Raw genomic sequence first — 22,464 nt, forward strand, 5'->3', positions numbered from 1 at the left:
TCTCCTTGCTGCCCCAGAGCAGCAGAGCTGCCCCTGCCGCAGAGTGGAGGAGCCATGGCTTTGCCAGCCGGGGCCGTGGGGGGATCCGTGACCCCCGGGACAGCAGCGGCCGGCTCGGCCTGGCTCCCCTGGGCAGCCCAGGTGGCCTGGCCTGCGATGGGAGCTGCAGCGTGCCCCTCAGGTTGGCGTCGGGTCAAAGAGCCGCAGGAGCGCGGCCCTGCGCCCCTCTCCCCTGCCGCGGCCATGACGCGTCCCGTGCGGAGCGCAGAGCTTTTCTGTGAGCTTTTCCCAAGGACAGAAAGCAGGTATGTGGGTGGAGGTAAGATGCCACGGAGAGAAGATGACTATATACAGCACACAGCTGTTATTGAGGAAGACGAGGGTCCCGCCACGGTATTAGCTCTGAAAACAACAGCGTCTTGCACGTGCAGTTCAAAGTCTTTCCATTTGTCTGGTGGTGTGTGGATCAAAAAGCAGAGGCTCAAGCCGTAGCTTAACTCTGCAGGAGTTTGGGGACTTCACAGTGCTCTTCTGTAGGCTCTTCCCAAAAAGACCTGCAAGTGAATAGGGTAGCGTTTGCCTTTATGCCCGAGGTGGAGCACTGAACTTCTGAATGTTTTAATCCACTTATTTCTTGTCTTTTAGTTTGAGTCATTTACCTCAGGAAAAAATTATATGACCAGAGGCCCCCCCCCGCGAAATGTTAGCATGATGGTGACAGCGATAGGATATTTTTCTATTTAATTTTTATTTTTTGTTTACTTCCTCACATGGATTCTCTACATAAAAGGCCAGCTTTTCTGAACAGCCTGTCTAGTGCCTTGTTTCTACTCTTGGCTAGTCGGTAAGCAGGTTTTCAAGTATTTTCAGACACCTCATTTCTCTTCTTAGTTTCTGTTCCTGCCTCCTATTTCACTCATGTTATCTCCTCCTAGATATCTTTTACTCCTGACTAAGCTTCCCGGAGCCAGGATTTCCCTTCTTCGTGTCAGGAACCTTCTTTAGACTTAAAATGAGGAGATAAACCAGCATGCAGTCGTCCCAGGCATCAGCAATTAATATTTAAGCATGTCAGGAAAATCCTGTTATTAGATCTCCTCCCAACTATAAATTGGATGTTGTTAGCAGTTTGAAGGTTTCAAATGCTGTTAACCTGTTGGATGAGTTGGCAGAGTGAAGGCACACCTTGAAGTCTGAAAGACTTGAACATCTGAACCACAAGTGTCAGATAAGTCAAGACCATTGCCAAGTCTCATCCAGCAAGTTATACCACAAACATACAAGGAGCCACAAAGATTTTCCTCTATCGGTTGGTACATGCATTTTCTTTTGAAGCATCCAGTTCTGCTTTCAGATGCTTCTTGGTAGGTGTACATTTTTTCAAGAACGTGTTTCATGAGCCAGAATGCTTCTAGCTAACGTAACACATTGGGCTGGCAGGAACCGACAGGATTTTGAAACAGCATGTGTTTATCTGTGCATGTGTTCTCCTGGGAAAATGGGAAGAGATAATCAAGTGAGCACTTTTTAATCTCCCACAACTGAAAGAAGTATTTGTATGAGGGCACCAGGGCTTACCTTTTGTTCTTGTTTTAGGAAAATTAGATTCCCGCTCTCTTTTTCCAATATGCATAATATTGTAACTGCCAGAAGGGACTTTGATTTCAGATATCAGTTTCTGTGTATGAATGGACATTTTGTGAGTGTGTGTAATTTACTCAAGCATAAGTTCCCTTACCAAAGCTAGATACGGCAACAAAACTACAGGTGTCAGCAAAGAAATGTCTGGTATGTTTCCTCAGGAATAGACAGCAAAATAAGTGTTATCACTATGCAGCTGGTGAAAGTGTTCACAAAACACTCATTTAGTGCACTACACACAGGACCACCGTTTAGCCTGCAGAACAAGGAATGTGTGGTCTGTAGAATGCCACCTGCCATCTACATAGCCCAAGCTAATAATGCCCTTGCACTTTCAAATGCTTGGAGGTACATGTACTTTTTGAAGGCAAAGACAAAAGGTTTGTAGTAGTCACCTGAATCTGTTTCTCAAAAGGCATTATTTAGGCAGATTATTTAAAAGGCAGAATAAAACTATGGTGGATGAATAGGTTGACTGGGGTCAAAGAGGTGACTGGAGCTGCTATTTCCCTACTCTGTGGCAAAAGAGGAGCGATAGAGCAGGACATAAAGGAAATGTTTTCTTAAATACAGAGCGGGAGGAATAGCCCTTGCTATGGGTGTTGTCATAGGCAAATGAGGGTAAGAAAGGAGGATTTTTGTGATGAAGGAAGAAGAAAATGTAAAAATACATTAAAAGAAGAATAATAGAAGAGATTGAGGGAGGAATAGGGAGGCAGGAAGGAAGGAAGAAAGGAAGGAAGAAAAAACAGACTAATGCAGAGCTTGCCTCAGTATGGTGCACAGAGGACATAGGAACAGGAAAGATTATGAAATCAAGTTAGGGAGTTGAAATGTCATATAATAAATGCCCATAATTAGTTGTATTTTCTTACAGTGTAATAGATAAAAATAATTTGACAATGCTACTGTTACATACAGTTTACAGGCCCTGATGGTTTCAGCTGCAGTGAAGAAGAGCACCTGCAGGAAGCTGGCTATAGTAACTTGCTGCTCAGCTATGCCATCCCTGTGAAAGTGATAATAGCCCTTTATGCTGCAGCCCCTATAGAAGATCAGGTGAGTGGAACTCAGCTCTGCCAGGCTCTCCACTGCACACAACATACCCCAAAAGAAATCCATCACTGCCTTATGTTCTTCACTAGTTCTCTGTGTTCTCAAATTTGTTCTCAAATTATTCATTGGCTTTCTCCAGCATTTTGATGTCATTTTGTGCTGTGGTTGGGCTAGAAATTCAGCTGGTAGGCAGGAGCACAGGAAAATGTTCTGTGTCTCTAAGTCAATTAGAGTTGGAGATTTTGATGGTTTATTTTCCAAGAGGTTAATATCGTAGATACTTTTCACTAGACCAAATCAGCCCATTCCTTGAGCTAACAATTTTTCAAAAGTTCAGACAGCATGGACCCCATTCTGCAAATTAAGGTATGACTCCGTGAGTGATTTGGCCAAAGGTCACCCTGACAGCAACCTGTAGTCATGTAGTGAAACCTGTCTGTGTCCCTTGAAGGTCCAGAAGAATGTACCGTCTGAAGTTTTTGGTTAGCACATACTATCTCACTTGAGGATTTATTGTCATGCCTCACAGTCAGCAGTAGTGGCTATAATATATGTGATGCTGAATCAGCCACCTAGTTGAGGAGGTGTAAAACTCCTGTTTGTTATAACTCACTGAAAAGATAACACTAGCAGTACAGTATGCACTTTAATGCATACCAAACCCATGAAATCTTCCTGTTCATCTCGTGCTAAAAAAAAACAACCATTGATTTCAAGGGAAGTACTGTGTCAGCAAAACTACTAGGGTTTGGTCTAAATATATTTGGCTCTAGAACTCTGCACAATACAGGACTTCTCTAAGGAAGTGGTCATCTAAACTACATGGCCACATCCCCAGCAAGGTCAATAGCGTTGGTCATGGCACTTCCACTCACTTCAGTGAGGGCCCAAATTTCACCCAGAAAAAAGAAACAAATGGCTTAGATGGTGGAGCCAGGAGAACTAATATCTGCTTTTGGCTGACTAACCGCATCACCTTAGTGACACTATGTCTCTGTGGCTGAGGTATAAAGCTTATCTTCCTTTGCATATGCTCATTAGTATGCCAATGAGATCTGTAATATAGGAGATTGTTGTTATCATTATAATAACAATATAGCAACGAAGAGGAAAATTTTTGCCAAAAAAAAGTAGAAGCAGGACACAAGTAACACATGATATAATGCTAATGGTGTATGCCAGACCTGCTATCCTTTCTCTTCAAGCAAGGACTGCCTATGTCCTGCTGGCAAAAAGTGTCTGGAATGTATTCTGTTTTACAGATGAAATAAAAGTAACCCAAACAACTGAATAAAAATTACAACTATTCACCATCAGGCAAAGAAACAGTACCCTTTGTAGCAGGGAACCATCTGGAGACGTGAGCCGAGTAACAACCGGACACCGATACGGTTAAAGTTGTTCTCCCTTTATTGCCCAAATAGCGTGCTTATATACCTTGTCAAGCTAAACATCAGCTGTCCACGCGCCAAAAGCTAAAATATAATTGGTTATACTATCTCTGTCCACGCGCATAAACATAGGACACAATTGGCTATACTAACTCTGTACACACGCCTAAACATAGGACACAATTGGTTATACTAACTAAAACATGCGAAACTTGTCTCAGCCTAATTGGTTAAGATAAACTGCCGAATTGAGGTTCTTCGTGCCAAGTTTCCTTTATCTTGGAATGTGCACCTGTGTTCTTCTAATTGGCATCTTTCTTTTTTTGTCTTCTTGTTTATTCTGTTCAAGGCCTTCTAAAAGCATCTGGAATACTTTTGCGACCGTTAGCTAAATATGTGTCCACAACAACCCTTCACTATGTCCTGATCTCAGCTGAGGTCAGTCTCTAGCAAAGAAAATCTAGAGAATTATACCTAAATTACTGGGCAGTGCCTTCACATCAGCCAATCAGCACAAGGCCATCTATGGGATCATGACATGGCCATGACATGGATCATGAGAAGCCAAAGGTAGATCTAATAAATCATGAGAATGATGGCATTAGAAAAAATGTCTTTTGAGTAAGTACATCAGCAGCACATGTTTTAACACAGACCATACCTGCTGCAAACTTGGCAGAGTTCCCTTTTTTGACAGCTCCTCCAGCTGCTGTATTTTAATCCAGTCCTGTGGGTCAAATATCCATGTCTTACAGATCTCAGTTGAATCTCTTAGTTTTTTCTTCCCTTGACTTTTCTGGTGAGTTTCATGTGAACAGACTGTTCACTGCGATCCCTTAATGGAAATCCAGACCACTGCCTTAAGCCCCCACAGCTAGTGATGAACCATGACCCTTCTTCACCAAAATGCCTGCATAGCTTAGGCAATTCTTGTCATCCCCAGAACCCAACCACTATGGTCGCTTTGTGTTAACAGTTCAAGTCACTGAAGACGCATGATAAATGTAGCATATATTGCTGCCATTCAGGATTCATACAGGATTCCAAGATAGTATTACTCCGCTTGGCAGGACAAGAGATGCATAAATATAGACACGGTAATAAAATGTAGAATGAAGTGCATTTTTGCAGCCTTTTCCATTTCATTTTCTCTATTGTGTTGACTGGCTGGTCTCTGTTTTGAAGCCTATTTTTCTTTTCCAAAGCTCCTTTTAAACTCCTGTTGTATAACTTCTGCCCTCTTGCTCTTTTTGCTTCTACCCACACACACACTTCTGCAACGCAGGCAGGGTAGTATGACTGGCTCCTCTCAGCTCCAGCTAATTTCTTTACCATAGTCACTATCCAAAGTACAGTCTTCAGTGTTAATAACTGCTATACTGGATCTGATAGCTGTTCCTTGGGTTGTAGTTTCATAAGATGATAGACTTCTCACCTTGCTAACCCAGCAAATCCTGCACAAATGTTCATATAGGCACAGGAGGCACAGGAGTATATAGCAAGGGACACTTGGGGGATAGAACTTCCCTTATAAATGGCAGCTAACAATTTTGTCAGGCAAAAGTGAATCTGGAACCATGAGGGCACAAGGAACTCTTGAGGGGACAACGAACAGTGTGGCATAAGGGTAAAAGTAGGGCAGCTTGACCACAAAAGCCATCTTCTTGTGAAACTGCACCTTAGGGATGTTATTAATGCAAGTCACATAAAAATACTGACAATCATGGCGATTTTCATAGCAGCATTACATCAACCTAATTTTACAGGTATGAGTGTCATGAACAGGTTTCCCTAGTGCTCATAACAACTCTGTTTGGGTGAATTTAATGGAACTCTATTGCTACAGCAGGAAAAGTAAAAGTTTCCAAAATGCCAGAAGTCACACTCTCTGACATCTGCCAGGAGGGAAGCAAAACAACATCTCAGCAACTCCAGTGTGGAGCTACCTGTTATATCTGGATTTGATTCCCTCTGTAAAGTTGACTCAGAAGTGTTCTTCTGGCTTGCCTCAACCATTCATCTTTGTGTGTCAGCTCATGCAGCCCTTCCAAAGCCTTGGTGAGATGCCATCACCCTCAGAGATGCTGGAGAGCTGCAGCGGATAAAAATAACTTATTAGTTAGTGGCTGACACTGGTCGCAGTCACTGCAGATGAGTTGCAAACAATTTCTCTGCAAAGATCTGCTCACCTCCAGAAGAAATATGTTTAAGCCTGCAGATTCTTGCTACAATTATCTGCCAATCCTTTCTGGTGGTCATTTCTGCTTTCATGGCATTATTACAGGACTGGCATTGTCATGACTGACGCACTGGAAGCCAATAACTATGTCCCCAAGGGAAGGCAAAGGTCGTAGGAAGCAACCTTGTTTCTAAACTTTGGCATCTCTGGTGAATATTTATCCATTTGCAATCTGAAATAGTGAGGCCGGAATGAGTCTGGGCAGCTTTGCCAAGAACGGGCAGGGTGGCAGTGACCTAGTCTGTCCCAGGCCTGCCGGCTGGCTGCAGGACAACAGGCAGGAGCACGGTGATGGGCTTTGAAATGCAGGGGGAGGACAGCTCAGCCTTGCCACCCTGGGTGATGGAGCTGTCAGGTGGCTGGATAGTACTGATGTCATCACTCTGTGATTACATTGGAAGGAAAAAGCGTTGTGCATTTTCCTGCTCAGATGAGGGTTTTGCCAATGCAGGAGTTCAGTATCAGCATCTACTGCAGCCGAGTAGGTCGGTTCGGCTGGCGTACAGCACGGCGTCAACAGCTTTGCGAAGCACTCGCATTCCCTGGCAGGAGCTCAAGGAGCATTTCCAGCAGCCTCCAATTACAGTATTAATTACAAGAGACTATCAAGTTCCCCAGAATAGGCCCAAGCTTCCTTTTGCATGCAAACTAGCAAGGACTTTCTTGTCCATGCAGGTAGGGCTGTCTTCAGAATATCATCAGCCTGTTTATACATCACCCATCACTGTCAACTTCCTTAAACAATGACACCTTAAAACATTGTTGTGCATGCAGAGCACATGCCTTTCAAAAAGCAAATGTCAAGTTGAATGAACTGCCAATCTGGAGGTTTTGAAAGGGTATTTTAATGTTAATTTTGGTGATTAGTGGCTTCTTTCTACTTCTGTCCCATACATGGCCTTTTATGTGATAAAGTCTAGAGTTCTAATAATACAGGCACAATAACACCTTGAAGAGAAGCATCAGGTGCCTTACCCAGATTGCAGATTGCAGCACTAACTGGCAGAAATTAGCAGATTGTCTTCAAGCGATATTTGTGCCTCACTGCGAGAAAGATTATGGCAAGAAATGCCCATGCTGACATGGAGCTAGGCTTTCCTTTCACTAGTCAAAAAGCAGGTTATTTTGCTGCTTTACTAGTGGTGTGATTGCTGATCCACTGCTGATACAGGAAGCTCTGAATATTAAGTGGCCTGAATCTCTTCTTACTCTCTTCAACTTTGGTACCTGAAGACTTGAAGACAAAATTAAGTACTTATGGTGGGATACAGCTTACCGGTCTTCTACTATCTCAAAGTCAGAGGTGAAGTCCAGAGCTAACCATGCTATCAGAGGAGTGAAAGAAAGGCACTTTCAGAAGGCAATTCATCCTGAGATTTCTACCTAGTCCTCTCCACTGGCTGCATAGAAAACTTGTGTGATGGACCATTGGCTAGACAGTGAATGTTTTTTTACCCCTGTTGGTCTGACTGTGACTTTTGATTCTCCGCAAATAATACTAAGAATGTGCCCCAGCTTCAGTCCTGCGGAAACGAAATAACTGTGTCTGAATGCTGGTGTAAGCCCAGACTCTCCTTATACTCATGGGTAAGGGGGTAAAAAACCCAGGATGTTTGATTTTACAATTAATTAAATAAAATGTTTTATTTTCACAGTAAAACAATCCACTTGTTGCCTGTAGGCATGTGACATATCATCCAGACGCATATCATTTTGGGTGACATATCATGGACTTGCCAGTTGCAAAGGTAGAACTGCCCAAGGGCTAGTTTAATTTTTGCACCTGAATCAGAAAAACTTTTAGGTTTTCATTCATAAATCAATGGTGCAGTCTAGTTCATAGCTGCTTCTTCTGTCTCCTCTTCTTCTGCGTCTCCTTTCTTTATTCATTTTGTCACCTCCTCTCCATCTTCCCATGCAAATCCATCTCTCAGAGGTACGTGTTTCACTCTATCAGACATACGCCTACTTGGGATGCATTACTCACCTCCTCAGATACCAATATTAATCAAATTTTCTTTTAGCATGATGGGGTTTGTACAATTTCTATTATCAGTAGCAGAGATATTATGCCAGCACACCACCACGGGGATATCGGCTTGGGTCCGATTCATTGAAATGAATAGTTGTTTTACGAGAAACTTGAGCGTGAGCAGGAATATGTGTATTAAGCTCCATTCTCCAAAGTGTCGGGCACTGGCTCGAAGATGTGCTGAAGTGCTTGGTGATTCATGGCCAGAGTTTCTGTGTTTTACAAGGTTGAGCCAAAGTTCCTTTCTTTTTTCAGTCACTGAAGTTAACAGAAGCACACACGGATGGGTATTGCAGCGTATATTAATTTCAGCTGAAGAAACAAGATGGTTGCGAAGAAAGAGGAAAGACAACTCTCACTGCCTCAATCAGAGAGGAAGGATGCATTGACTTCCTGAATTTGGAAGGAGAGAATAAGAATTAATTCCCTCCTCATCGCTGTCGCAGCCCCATTCTGCCTTGTTTTCCTCCAGATGGTTAAAGGGCCGAGCGATGGGCAGTTCTTTAATATGCAGAGCCACCACGGCCCTGTCTTCTCAAAGGTGAAAGTGGCTTAGCAAATATCTAGCTTCTCTAAGAACAGCTTATGGTGTATATTTGAGTGAAGGATTTTTTGGAAAAAAAAAAAAAAAGAGTCCTTGGTTTAATGGGTAATTTCCTTTGAAAATGGTAAACTGCAAATTAAATGGCAAAAAGCAATTAATTATTGAAATTATAATATCCTTGTAAAGGTTAAGAGGTAATATAAATGAAGTTCCTGTGAGCACATTAATGAAATTACTATCTTCCCCCTTAAAAGTGGCAACTGTAACGACCTTGCTAATTAGCTTTTTCATCGCGAAAAGGAATATTGAAATATGTAGTTATATTGCAGAAGCACAATCTATGACTAGGTTATTTTGCTACAACATAATATAGAGAGAACCCTTTTACATGCAGTTGAGAGCTCTTCCCAGAGCACGCAGCTTTTGGTGGAAGCAGGAAACAATGCATCTGAATGACATAGGAAGAACAACTTGTAATTTGGAAGGATAACACGGGCCAAAGCAAAAGGTTAACACAGACACAGAGACCAAGATACACCTCTCTTCAGCTTGCTGCAGCTTCGTTGTGAGCACAACGCATGGCCAGAACATGATTCAACCCACTGTGGCTGAATAGGTGCCTATCGCTCCCCACTCACAGTGCAGGGCAGGTAGCTTGGGCTCTGCAGTCCAATCTGGGTCTCAGGTACTCCCTGCCACAGTATTTTTAATATGTGGAGGTATAGGTATCTATGTATAATACATAAATGCATACCCATGTAGGTATATGAATGCTAGATATGTACTGGATTTCCTACGGACAAGCCTTTTAGAGAGCTTTAAAAAAATGAGCTTGGTTCTTCCCCTACTGAGAACATGTTTCAGATAGACCGGGAAGTGGGTACTGTTTGGGTTTCAGCTGACAAGAGTTGGCATTACAGTTTTTCCGTGAATGAATCTGTGAGTTATTTCAGAGGTTCCAGCTTCATGGAGTGCCTGAGATCTGTACGAACCTCAGGGTATGATGGGGAGGATATGAGCTTCCACTTGTAAAATGAATTGGCCTTTGTCCCCAACAAGAGGATTTTCAGCTTTCCCTTCTAAAAACCCCAGAAATCATTAGCCTCATCCTTGGGAATGTGATCAGATACGGTGACCTAGATGCAAACAATTGCTAGAGCTCAGGGAGAGGCAGCTCAGCTCCAGTTCTGCAGCAAAAGGCCGGGGGGAGGAACACGACGGTGCCTTGCATCCCGTTCACAGATACACACGGTTTACGCAATCTGTGCCGCTAAAGTCAACATCGCATGTTCTGCAAATGCACCTCATGAACCTCAAGATAGCGGCACAGGGTGGTTACGAATCGCACAGGTTTTGCGGAGAACAGAAGCAAGCTCTGCTCTCCGCCCCCACTTCTCACACACGCGCCCTTCTCCCTCTGCAGCCCGCATCAAACGCTTCAGGGGGGGCAAGGACTAAACCTGTCCCTGCTCCCCGCCGCCACGGCGTGCCCCTGCCGCCACGCCAGCCAGCCTCACCGCCGAGCAGCACAGAGCTCTGCTCCCCCTCTGCCGCGACGAGCGCACCACGGGCCTGCCACCTCTCTGACCACCTGGGACTCGCACGCTGCTGGCCCCGATTTTAAAACGTGACTCTCAGCTGAAAGCCAGTCCCCAACTGAGGCTCTAAATCAAAAAGAAAAATCTTCTTACTGTTGCATGCGTTGTTCAACAATCTCGTTTCTCCAAACAGGCATGCCACGAAGCACAAGAAAACACCATGGCAAGGCCTGCTCTTTGTACATTCCCCACATCTTTCTTTAACAGCATCTAGGGAAGATAGACAGATGTTCCCCTGGTAAACAAGATGCCACGATTAAATTATTTGCTTTGGGGGTCTACATGCACAGAAAACACTCTGCCAGTAGGCGAGCATTTCTTACTGGGAAATTCCTCGTTCATCATCCAGACATTCCTTACTTTTCAAAGTCCACTTGGGAACAGTGGAAATTTAGCATGGAAATCATCCACGTTTTTCCTGAGTTTGTGCAGGACTAAGCCAGCTTCCTGTCGAAGGAGGACAGGTCTGGGACCTGTCATCCCCGAGCTAGCTTGATTTGCTGTGGCTGCTATTTTAGAGCCTTGCAAAATGCAGACTACCTGGTGGCTTTTATGTAATAGATGATAAGTAATAACTTTGTAAAGATGAAACAACATAAGGACGGTTTATGGCAAATAAGAAAGGATGCTTCCCTTTTTTGTTTTACATGTTATTTGTATGTGCGTCCAGAAATTGAAAGACTGATGTTAGCAACAACAGCATTCTATCTAGTAAGACAACTGTCCTTCAGAAATGTGTTCTGTTCATGAACTGCCAGTAATAGGATTTATAAAGTTTCCCACCATGAGAACCAGCATAAAAATAAGTACTAATCATAATATAGTATTGGAATGGAAGTGGAGAGAGGATCTTTTGTTTAGGGCTGTTTTTAGGCCAGGATTCAGGTTTAGATGTGACAGCCCAAAATCTCAGGAGTCTAGCTCCACCCACAGTAGAAAACATGCAATGTGTTTGACTTGGAAGAGACACCATATGGATGTGTTAGGATCTAGTGACTTGAATTGGTTTTCTTACCTTCCTCTGAGAAATTTGAGGGTATTAGACTTGGGGTTCTCTTTTTATGCCTGTTTAGTTGATGTTTTTTTCCCAGCTGCTGGGGACTGGACATAATTTCAGGCAAATATATTAATTATCAGATAATTTCCCTAACAGTACTTGTCTGTTTGGTTGTTAGTGACTGTATTTGAATAATTGGGTTGACTTTCTGTTGCTCCCAGTACATAACCTCAAGTCTATTGTTGTGCCTACACCTTTCTTTTTCATTTAAAATCAAGTACAGACACGACCTGAAGATCCAGTTTTGTAAGATGCTCGGAACCATGTCGGCATGATCACTCTCCTGCAGACCACACAAGAGAAAACCAGATGGTGGCCTGCAAGATAAAAACGCCTTGTTTCTTTTTCTTGTCAAAGACTTAAGAATGAGATGGAGGTTCGCTAGCTGCTTCATTTTCTTCGGGGTTCAGGAACATATGTACTCCCCTATGGCATTTTATATGACAGTGGATTGTCTTACAGGATACGCTGTAATGAAAGAGTCTGTGACCAAGCCTGTGATGTGTATATTAGCTGGGATTGATTTAGGTACAGTGACAGGATTTTCTCTCTTTTTTCTGCTGTGCTGATTAGCTCCATTGAGTCTGTAGGGCCCCAGCTGTAACAGCAGCTTAATCAATGGATCGGGGAGAAGAGAAATGGTAAAATCTATAAGCATATTTTCCCATCTCCCTGCTAGGGTAGTTTTCTTGGCAGCGTATTTGTGGGTGTTTGATCCAGTCTGACTTCCAGTTGTTCCAGCAGTGGGGAATCCGCGGCTCAGGTTCCCTTGACCAACTCTGAAGCTTTCTCAAAAGCGGATTCTCTTAAATTTCAAAACACCAGAACCAATTTTAAAACCAGCTGCTATTTCAGTATAGACAAGACCCTGGGGACCACAACTTTTGTTATCGCTCTGCTCTGAGGAGGTCTCTCTGCTTTTGTGGTTACAGGAGAGACTGCGGATCCTGAAGCACCATGTAATAACTCCCTTTTTCTTTCAGACAGGTTAGATGTGGATTGAAATCTTTCAGCTAACTTTCCCAGTAAAAATACTTCTAAGCACAATGTTCCCTGAAAGGGGCAGCAAATGTTGATACAGTTGAAGCATGTTGAGTTGTAAACACTAGGAAACAAATTGAATAAGAATTTGGATGTTAACTTATACACACAATGTGTTTAATTTGTTTCTAATCAAAACAAAACTTCTTCTCTGACAGAAAATGGATTGAGAAATGAAGCTTATTTCCCTACGAGTGACTAAGTCATGCATCCAGCTTGCAGGGGCATTCAGAGACAGTTGGCAAGATAAGATGCTTCAGGAGAGATGCAGAATTCAGCGTACAGTTTACATGAGGGAATGCAGAATGGCAGCAGCTCAGGGAGTGAATGTAAAGGCCATATAAGGGAAGTAAATGAACTGCTGTAGAGATGCCATCAGCAAAGCAAACACTGACTTGGGGACCTTGGCATATACCACGGAAGAGATAAATTGCATGAATAAATGCATACTTCTTTGCTTCTCCCTAGGTTTACAAAGCCAGTTTTAACTGAGAAACTGTTTACATGTGTGAAACAGAAGTTTTCCACAGCCATTTTAATGCCAAGCAATTTCTACCCATGCCTGATCCCAACGCATGCGTAATTTAGACACATTTATCACAGTTTCATTTTAACTGTGAGTCCCTTGGCTAAGGAAAGAGTGTCAGACCGGGTCTTTAAACAATTGTAGATTTAGTAACAGTACTCAATTCTTCTCTTTTTTTACGCCAAGAACGCAGTTCAAATGTCACAATGTTACCTTAGTATCCCTGTCATTTCAGGTGTTGGTAAAATGAATAGGAGGAGGCAAAACACCTGACTGAGCCAAGTGAAGGCATGAGAGTGGTAAATGAAGAGTGTCTACAATCATCAAGAAGTGCACAGCTCCTTGCAGAAGTGGAGACCTGAGAGCTGGTGCACTCTCGAGGGCGCAGGCTTGGCACCAGGCAGAAAGCTGATTTGAGGGGAGGGTGCTAGAATGGTATGCTGCAGAGCAGGCTCCAGCTCTCAGCCTTGGGAAAGTCACACCAGCTCCCTTTCCGTCAGCCAGCCTGTGGGCACCTCCACATTCACGTTTTGGTGTGAATCAAGGGCACGCTTTTGGAGTGAATCTCCAGATCATCCTCACTTACCACGTTTTGTTTTACCCAGCAGTGGCGAGTACACAAAGCAGGTGCAGATGGGACTAAAGCAGAAGACAGGCACCAGGAGTGCATCTGCCGCCTTCCGAGCACTCATGGGACCCTCAGTCCACAGGCCCAGGCTGGAGTGAATCTGCAGAAAAACCTATGGAAAAGTGTGAACATCATTCAGGTCCTGAGCACCAACTGATCGGATCAGATTGATCCACATTACTTGCTAGTATAGATGTATACTAGGTGGATGTAGCCTTGAGGTAGTCGGGGGGCACGACTGGTTTGGGGGTATGCCTCCATTGTCTTCCTTGTGAAGTACATTATTGCATACATTCTAGCACTCAGCCTATATTTAACCTATTTCTTCGACTTGAAGCACTTTTCCTTAAAGAATGCACTTGAAATGTTAGGATGGAAAACTCGATCTTGCTAGATACTTTCCAATCCATTTTTTATCCCTTGAGAAAACAGGCATTTTCAGTAGCGTTCTGATTTTAAAACTTTGCATTATGGGGAAAAAATTGAAAGTCTTATTTAAAAATCCAATAAGGTGGCTTTGTAATTTAATTCTGAACATGGCTGTTGTTACTATTAAGTGGTGTAAACACAGACTGAGTGCAATAAACGTCACTTCCATTTAGCATTAATAATATTAATGATCAGTACTTAAATCCCATGCCATGTTCCAGGACTGTAAAAGAAACATTACCAAAGAGATTTTGCATGTCTGGTGCTGACATAATTTAAACCTGGCATAAAATTGTCTTCTGTCTGAAGGAATTTATTCAAGCTGCAGGGCGGAGAGGAAAAAGCAGAATAGGAAATCTCTCATCTCCCAGCGGCTGTGTGTGCACCATCCCTCCTTGCCCCCAGAAGGCAACCCCTCCCCAAAACTTTCCTGCTGAAGACACTCTGGGAAAGGACTGGAGCTCCCGTCTCTCCGCTTGACCTAACCCAGCCGGGGTGAGCTGCTTGGTACTCTGGTCACATTGACTCTCGCTGTAGACCAGCTCCCGAACTGGTGCGATCAAAATGCTGGATCAGCAGCTCGCGTGCAGACAGACACAGACACACTTATCGCAGGCACACCATCAGGAGATTAGCCCGTATTTTCCCATGTAAGGGCTCACTCCGTCCCCCTTTCCTTCTAACTCTCCTTCCCCGCCGGCTTTTCCCCCCTCTCCTGCCCTTGCCTCCCCTCCGTCCCCGGCTCCACCGCCCCACGCACCCCGCAGGCAGCCGCCGAGCCGCGGCGGGCGGAGCGGAGCCCGGCGGCGCCGCAGCGCTCCCCAGGCGGGCTCGGGGAGCCGGGCCCCACCGCCCCGGGCCCCGGGAGCCGAGACCCACTGCCCCGGGACCCACCGCCCCGGACCCCGGGCGAGCTCGGGGAGCCGGCACCCACCCTCCGCTCCGACCCCTCGGAGCCGGGACCCCCGCCCCGCCCCGGGCGGGCTCGGGGAGGCGCCCCTCTGCCCCCGTCCGCCGCTCCCACATCCCCCGGTCGCCGCCGCCGCCGCCCGGCCCCTCACCCCCGGCCCTCTCCGCGGCCCCGCAACTGCGCCGTCCGCGGCGGGTCCCGCCCGGGGAGGCGGCGGCGGGGGAAGGGGGAGGAGAGGCGGCGGAGTGCGTTGCCTCCCGAGGAATCAAACGGGGAGGGGAGAGAGGAACGTGCAGAGGAAGGGAGGGAAGGACGGGCCGGGCTGGGGAGGGTCCCGGTCCCGGTCCCGCCCGCCTCGGAGCGCCCGCGTCGCCGCCGCGCCGGGACCGCGGGGAGAGTCGCTTGGGGCGGCCGCCACCCGCCGGCCCCGCGCCCATGTGCTCCCGGCAGCCGCGGCGGGCAGCCCCCGCGCCCGGCGTGACAGTAAGTAGCCCTTCGCCTCCCCGGCACCTTGCCCGGGCCCATCCCGGCACCCCCCCCCCCGGAGCCCTCGTCCCTCCTGCTCCTCCCTGACCCCGGCCCTCCCGCACTCCCCGCGCGGCTGCATCCCCTGTCCCCTCCCCCCCCCGGACCCCCTTCCTCTCCCGGACCCCCGCCCTTCCGCACATCCCCTGCACGACTCCGGATCCCCCAGCCCGCAGAACCTCCTTCCCCTCCCCGACCCCTACCCACCCTGCACGGCCACATCCCCTGCACCCCCGGACCCTCTTCCCCTCCCGGATCCCCTTCCCCGCTCCCACACCCTGCCCGGCCGCATCCGTTGCCCGTTCCACTGGACCCTCCGGACTCCCTTCCCCTCCCGGATCCCCAGCCCTCCCATCCCCGTCCCTTCCCGCATCCTACCCCTCCCGGGCCCCCGTCCTTCCCGGATCTCCCTGCCACCCCGGACCGCTCTCCCTTCCCGGCCCCCCTGTCTTCCCGGCTCTCCGTCCTCCTGCCCCCGCCCCCCCCCCGGATCCCCTGCCCTCCCGGCGCCTCTGCCTTTCCAGCCCTTCCCCGCCCGCATCCCCCCTTTCCCTCCCGGACCCCATTCTCCTCCGAGCCTGCCCCTCCCGGACCCCCTGTCCTGCCAGCCCCCGCCCCTCCCGGACCCCCTGCACCCCCGCCCGCCTCTCCCCGCTCCCCCTCGCACCCCACCGCCCCCGCGGGCGCCCTCTCTCCCAGCAGCCTTCCCCTCGCACCACCCCGGCCACTTTTGGTTCCCGGCCGCCGCCTTCCCTCGGGGGGGAGCCGGATCTCTCCGCCGCCCCCTCCTACCCCCGGAGCGGGGAAGCGGGGTTTCGGGGCCGGAGGGGCGAGTCCGCCTCCCCGGAGAGCACCCCGGCTTTGCCGGGGAGGCAGAGCTGCTGCCCGGCCGGAGCCGGCGGGTTTGCGGGGTCCTACCCCTGGAAGCCTCCATGTTGTCCCCCATTTCCAGCCGTGCCTCTTCCCCCGATTCAGGGAATGATCTGCCTCAGACGTTTGGTGCCAGGCCAAGACCCAGGCAGATCCTTCTCCAGAAGATGCATCTGGAGGGATGGAGGCACGCTGTGCCCCTCTCCCAAGTTTTTCTCCCCGGGGCTTTGGTGTTTTGCAGGTTGAAAGGCATTTCAGTGGATAGGCTACGAGTAGATAGGTGTATACTCCTTAAGTAGCGGCATAGGCCTTTTTCAGCATTACAGAAGAGACTTCTTTTTCTTAGTGTTTTAAAAGTAAACAAAACTTCTGTGTGGTGCACATGCTTAATTTCACTTACAGACTCTTTCTCTACATTCCCTCCTTGTGCTGAAGTAGTTTTAATTTTATTGCCTCTACATGAATTGGATTCACTGATTGGCGTCTAATCATGCTTAGAAAGAAAAGCCCCTGTAAATAGCTATCGGAATTAATTTGGCAGCAACTGTGAGAAATGATCATGAATTTACAAATGCAGCTGGAGTAATGATCCAGTGTGGATTTAAAAAGAAATACACCCCCAGCCTCTGGGAAGCAGCGTTTGAGTTTCTATGACAGTCAAACGCACTTGGTCACACTGGTACTGAGCTTAGAGGCTGGGAGTTGTCTGAGAAGGATGCAGAGGGGTTAAGGCTCCTGGGTTTGAGCTGGGAAGAGGCAAAGGAGAGAAGGAGCTGGGCTGAGAGCGAGCAGGAATACTGAGAGAGACCCCTGTTTAATCATGTGCTGCTTGAGGTTATGTGGGAGTGAATCCGAAAGATGTGGCAACGTCTTCATCGACAACAGCCCACCTGGAGTTGGGGCTCCTGGCACTTCTGGGCGTCAAGTGATAAAAGGCTCCTTTTGTGCAGGGACGCCAACAACTTAAGGGAGTGCTGGAAAACAGGCCACCTCGTAACACTTCTCTTAGGGTGTGTTAATGAGGCTTACCTCTGCCACAAGGGTCCGATTTTGAAAAGCCTTGGGCACTGCGAGTGGTTTTGCACTGAAGCTGCGGGGCCATGTATAACGTGGAGTACGTTCTCCGGGCGTCGCAGGACGAAGGGCCGACTAGCTAAGGATAAACAAGACCTTGCCTTTTTTCTCCATTGGTACAGGAGACATCAAGATGTTCGGTGGAGAAAAGTGAGTAGGCAAGTACACGGGGAGCCCCTGAAGGTGGCTGCAGAGCGTTCCTGGATGCGCACAGCAGCCTGTGCCCGCCTGCTCCCTCCCACCGCCGCCGTCCCACCATCCCTGGCAGCTGGTATCGCTGACAGCAATTCTGGCGGCTGCTTGCAAGGATGGGACGGAAAAGTGAGATGTCTTAATGAAAAGTCCTGTAGGAAGGAAAAGCACTCTGGCAGATAAACATTTTTTTCTAATGTCAGTATTACTGAACTTGTATCTTTCTCCTTTTTTTGTGTGTTGCTACTTTATTAGGGATCTTTGACTTCATGATGGGAGGAAACATCCCCCTGGCTGTCAGGATCCGAGCTTCCCCCAGTGCGAGGATTTGTCAAGGCTGAGAGACTCCGGATTATCCATAAACCTTCTCTAAAATACACAGCTGCTTTTCCGTCTCCCCATCGCGAGGGGTCCTGGAGCAGATACAAAGATGGCCTCCAGCCTCACCTGTGCCGGTGTCATCTGGGCCTTCCTCTCCTTCCTCTGCGCCGCCGCCTCCTGTGTGGGCTTCTTCATGCCCTACTGGCTCTTGGGGTCTCAGCTGGAGAAGTCGGTTTCCTTCGGCACTTTCCGGAGATGTTCCTACCCAGTGCGGGACGAGAGCCACCAGACGACGGTGATGGTGGAGCAGTGTGGCCGCTATGCCTCCTTCCAGGCCATCCCGAGCGCCGAGTGGAGGATCTGCACGGTGGTGACGGGCCTGGGCTGTGGGCTGCTCCTCTTGGTGGCCCTGACGGCGCTCATGGGCTGCTGTGTGTCCGAGCTCATCTCCAGGACTGTGGGCAGGGTGGCAGGAGGCATCCAGTTCCTGGGGGGTAAGTGCTCATGGCGGGAGGGGATGGGGGCATTCAGGCTGTCGATTTACATGTGTGGAGACTCCCCTGGTGCGTTGGGATGAGGAGGGGATGAGTCAAACTTTCTGCTAGCGCAGGAGACCGCTTGGCTCCCTTGACGGTTGAGCTGGTTGTCTGGACGCCTGAAAGTGGCCCAGAGGCGCAGCCGCCTGTGGTCCCTCTCCTGTGCTTAAGTCCCTGCCCAGCTGTTGTGCAGCCTTTGGGAGCTGCACAGCAAGTCGACTTCTGCGAGCCAGCGTCTTTGCAGCAGTTTTGTGGGCTGAAGTTTCCAGCAGAGCTCAGCTGGGATGGAGGTACCTGGGGAAGCGTGGGGGCTGCAGAGCCCCGTGGAGCATCGCGGTTTTGCAGAGGAGAGGTCGTGTTATGTGGGAACAACCTCTCTTCCTTCTGCCTCCTACCCCCATCCCTGGCACAGCTCCCTCCGCCTCTGCTCTCTGCAGCTGCATGGATCTGGCAACAAGTCTGTGGCCCAGGTTTGAAGTGGGGATTGTTTATCCCTGGTGGAGGTGGCTCACCATCTCCCAGGAGGAGCCCCGCTGGGCTGTCTGACCCACGCTGCCCGCTGATGGTGCCGCAGGTTTGTTGAGTCCATGGGCCAGACAGCGTGTGGGAGAATTACCTCCACTCCTTTTTTTAGCTTGTAATTGTATGGAGGATTTATAATTGTGGAGTATTTGAAGGGTATGAGACAAGAAACAGGATCCTCAAGCGTGTTTTTTATAGGGCAGTTTTCCCAGTAAATCGTCACTCTCTCGTCATCGGTGACACGCCGCTCAGTGGCACTCACTTTCGCCTGCTGCGCGCCCGCCCCAGTAAGGGGACGTGTTTCCCCAAGCTTTCGGTGCCCGGCCAGCGCAGGCACCAGCATTTCGGGTGTCCTGCAGCGTCCAGTCCCAGTCAGGTGCCCCGGCTCATGCCCCAGTGGAGCAGGCTGCAGTGGGACCCCCACCTCTCCCCTCTCCAAACAGAGACTTGCCCCGCAAGGGCAGTCTGGATACATCCCAAGTCTGCAGCCTAAGGAAGCACAAGACAAAAACTCTGCTACCGTCTAGCTCGGGGCAGACAGCCGAGGCAAGGAAAGGGCCCTGTGCCAAGCCTCCATCCAGGCGATGCCAGTGTAGCTCCCTCCTGGCCGCGGGGAGCCCTGCCACCAGCTTTTTGAGTAGTTTCTGCACTTCAGAGCAAGCCGACCCCATCACATCACCCTTCCCTCAGCTTTGCGACCCACAGGCATTCTTGTGTTTAATCTGGCTGACAATTCGAAAGTGCAGCAGCTGCTGGAGAGTTAACTCTGCTGCGAGCCTCAGCTTCATGAAGACTGCTCCGTTATACAATTCCAGCTGGGTGGCCTGGGGGTGGAGGGGATTTTTGGTTTCATGACACTCTGCACGCCCGCTCGGTCTGGCTACTTTCACTTAGAGCTGTCACAGGCTTGTGCTTTGACCACCCCCCTCTTTCCAACTGCTGGCTCTGCTCGTCTGGTTTTAATTTGCCTTTGGCCCCTTTCTCGCGGCCGTGCTCCCCTGCCTGCCCACGGAGCAGGGCCAGCTGTGCCCGCGTCTGCTTACAGCCACCCCAGCAAAGGCAGCAGCTCCGGCAGTGGGCGGGCGGGTGGGGGATGTGGGAGGGACCCCGCTCCCCATGACGCTGGTGTGGGCTGAAGGAGTGTGCCTTTCTCCGAGGCGGATGGTGACTCCGGTGCAAGGAGGTGAGAAGTCCCTTCAGACCACACCATGGCCTCCCCTGGAGCTTGTCCCAGCTGCTTGTCCCAGGCAGCGAGCATCCCATCCCGCCTGGAAGGGCCTGAGCAGGTAGTGCTTGTCCTCGGTAGGGGACAATTCAGAGAAATGTAAACTTGTGATATGCAACGAAAATTGCCAACAACTTTGCTTACCGTTCAGAAATTAGTTACACAGCGTGTCTAATTTTCCCCTCTACTGGCTTTTATGGTTGTCTCTCATTTCACTGCACACTGCTGGAAGTGTGTAAGAAATGAACAAAGTGACAATCCGTCATTTCTTAACCTGCTGAAAACCCAACTGTGGGGACACAAGGGAGAGGCCAGGTGGTGACAGCCAATAATTTGGATGAACTGAAGGGACATATTAGGGTAAAGATCAGATCCTTACATCCTTAATCAGATCCTTAGCTGCTATAAATCAGTATAGCTTCATTGTTTAAATGACATGACTACATTTATTCAGATGTCTAACTTAGGCACTGTAATTATTAGGTTGTTTTATGTCAAGATAGCCACGAGCTGTTCACTTTATTTACTAACCGGGAATGTCAGCTCTTCGTTCCCTGTGCCACAGTTGTAGGTTTAGTTATATACCACGATGTGTGCTTTGAATATGACTCAGTGGCACTACAGTGATTGTCATTTTAATTGGCCTCCACTTGGAGATCTAACCAAATAAAACCCTCACAATTTCTTTTTGACTGGGGAGAAGAACCCCCTCCTATCTTTATATGAAGAAAAAGCCTGGGGAAGTAAGCAGCTCACTGAGTGATGCTATTAATTCACCCTCCGTGTTAGGGCAAGGAGATGGCTAGGCAGTTTCACTTTCTTTTTGTGAGTCACCTGCCCCAACACCCTGCTGTGGCTCCTGCTCCAGTGGTGGAGGGCGAATGTTGGAATAAACCATACTTCTCCTGAAGTGAGAAACCAGCATAAAGACATGCTCAGTGTAGCTAGTTTATGGCTTTAGTGGTGTTCCATTAGTCTAGGATCCAAGTAATTTTCTCAACATGATTTAAAAACATGGACTTGATGAGGAACTAAGCCAACTGACAATGGAGTATTATGGGAGGTCCAGGAGTGGGTGAGATGTACAAGCCCCTGAAGCTGTGGTGAGCCAAACCACTAAGGTTGCTAAAACTAACTTAGTCCAACACTGGAAGCATTTTTACTGCTGTGAAGAGGTGGCAGAGAGGTTTGCTTACCAGAGGTTGTAAGCAAACAGCCCGATCCTCCTCTTCTAGCAGCGTGAAGGAGGAGTAGCTCCAAGTAGGTCAGTGGAATAACACCTGTATAAAAGTACTGCAGCTTGCACTAGCTAAACGGTGCCAAGGTTTTACAGCTGGGATTTCCCCAAGTTGTATGTGGCAACTCATGGGAGTGAATTATTCATGAGTGCTTATACCATAAATCTGCTCTTCTCATAAAAATTGAGTGGCAGAACCTGCAAGAAACTGTAGATCCACGCAGAGTTAGAAGGGCTCTTTAGATATGGTTGATCTTACATACTTGGTCTATATTTGCTATTTCAGATGATCCTGGCTACAGAGCATACATGTATTTTAAGATGACTCTGGGATAATACATGCCAAGTTTCTGTTCCTAGTAGGAAGATCGCATCGTAGACTTTTCCTCCCATTTGCAGTTGCAGGAACTGCTTCCTTTCTCATGCACGATCACGTGGCAGCTCTGTAGCCATTACAGCAGTTGCTTACATGAAAAACAATGCTATTTTTAGCTTTTTGTAAGGAAATTTGGTGGTGGGCCACAAGAAGTAGCCAACAGCCCAAGGCCAGCCATTTCTGCAGTGGCTGTCAGTGGTCTGCAGCGCACCGCTGGCAAACTGCTGCTTCGGTGTCTCAGAACACGCTTCAGGGACGTTTCTGTTGGATTGCTTCGAAGAACTGACAACTGAGGTGAAAGTTATGCTGTCTGTAACCTCTTGAGGGCACAGTTATGTAGATGGATACCGTCTTCACTGATAACAGTAAGTGCAGTGTTTCCAGCTGGTTCCCTCTGAATGTTTGGAAAACTGAGGCATATATAAGGTAGCTAGAACAGGTTGCAAGGATGTATCTTTGACCATAACTATTGAGGGCATGACAGCAGGAAGCGA

At 48.2% G+C, this 22,464-nt stretch overlaps 1 protein-coding gene and 1 long non-coding RNA gene across 2 annotated transcripts in view; both read left to right on the forward strand.

The window, feature by feature from the left end:
* Positions 1–272: 272 nt before the first annotated feature.
* LOC128141482 (uncharacterized) lies at positions 273–8,992 on the forward strand. The gene is made up of 3 exons (XR_008235071.1): positions 273–305; positions 2,563–2,700; positions 8,615–8,992. It is a non-coding gene; the product is annotated as an uncharacterized LOC128141482 (long non-coding RNA).
* A 6,377-nt stretch (positions 8,993–15,369) lies between these two features.
* LHFPL6 (LHFPL tetraspan subfamily member 6) overlaps positions 15,370–22,464 on the forward strand; it is a 149,495-nt gene continuing 142,400 nt past the window's right edge. The window contains exons 1-2 of the mRNA XM_052786227.1: positions 15,370–15,575; positions 18,009–18,568. Coding sequence (XP_052642187.1) covers positions 18,184–18,568 — 385 coding nt within the window. The 5' untranslated portion in view covers positions 15,370–15,575; positions 18,009–18,183. The remainder of the gene's footprint in view (positions 15,576–18,008; positions 18,569–22,464) is intronic.

The sequence above is a fragment of the Harpia harpyja genome, chromosome 4, assembly GCF_026419915.1.
Source record: "Harpia harpyja isolate bHarHar1 chromosome 4, bHarHar1 primary haplotype, whole genome shotgun sequence".
In the NCBI taxonomy this organism is placed as follows: Eukaryota; Metazoa; Chordata; class Aves; order Accipitriformes; family Accipitridae; genus Harpia; species Harpia harpyja.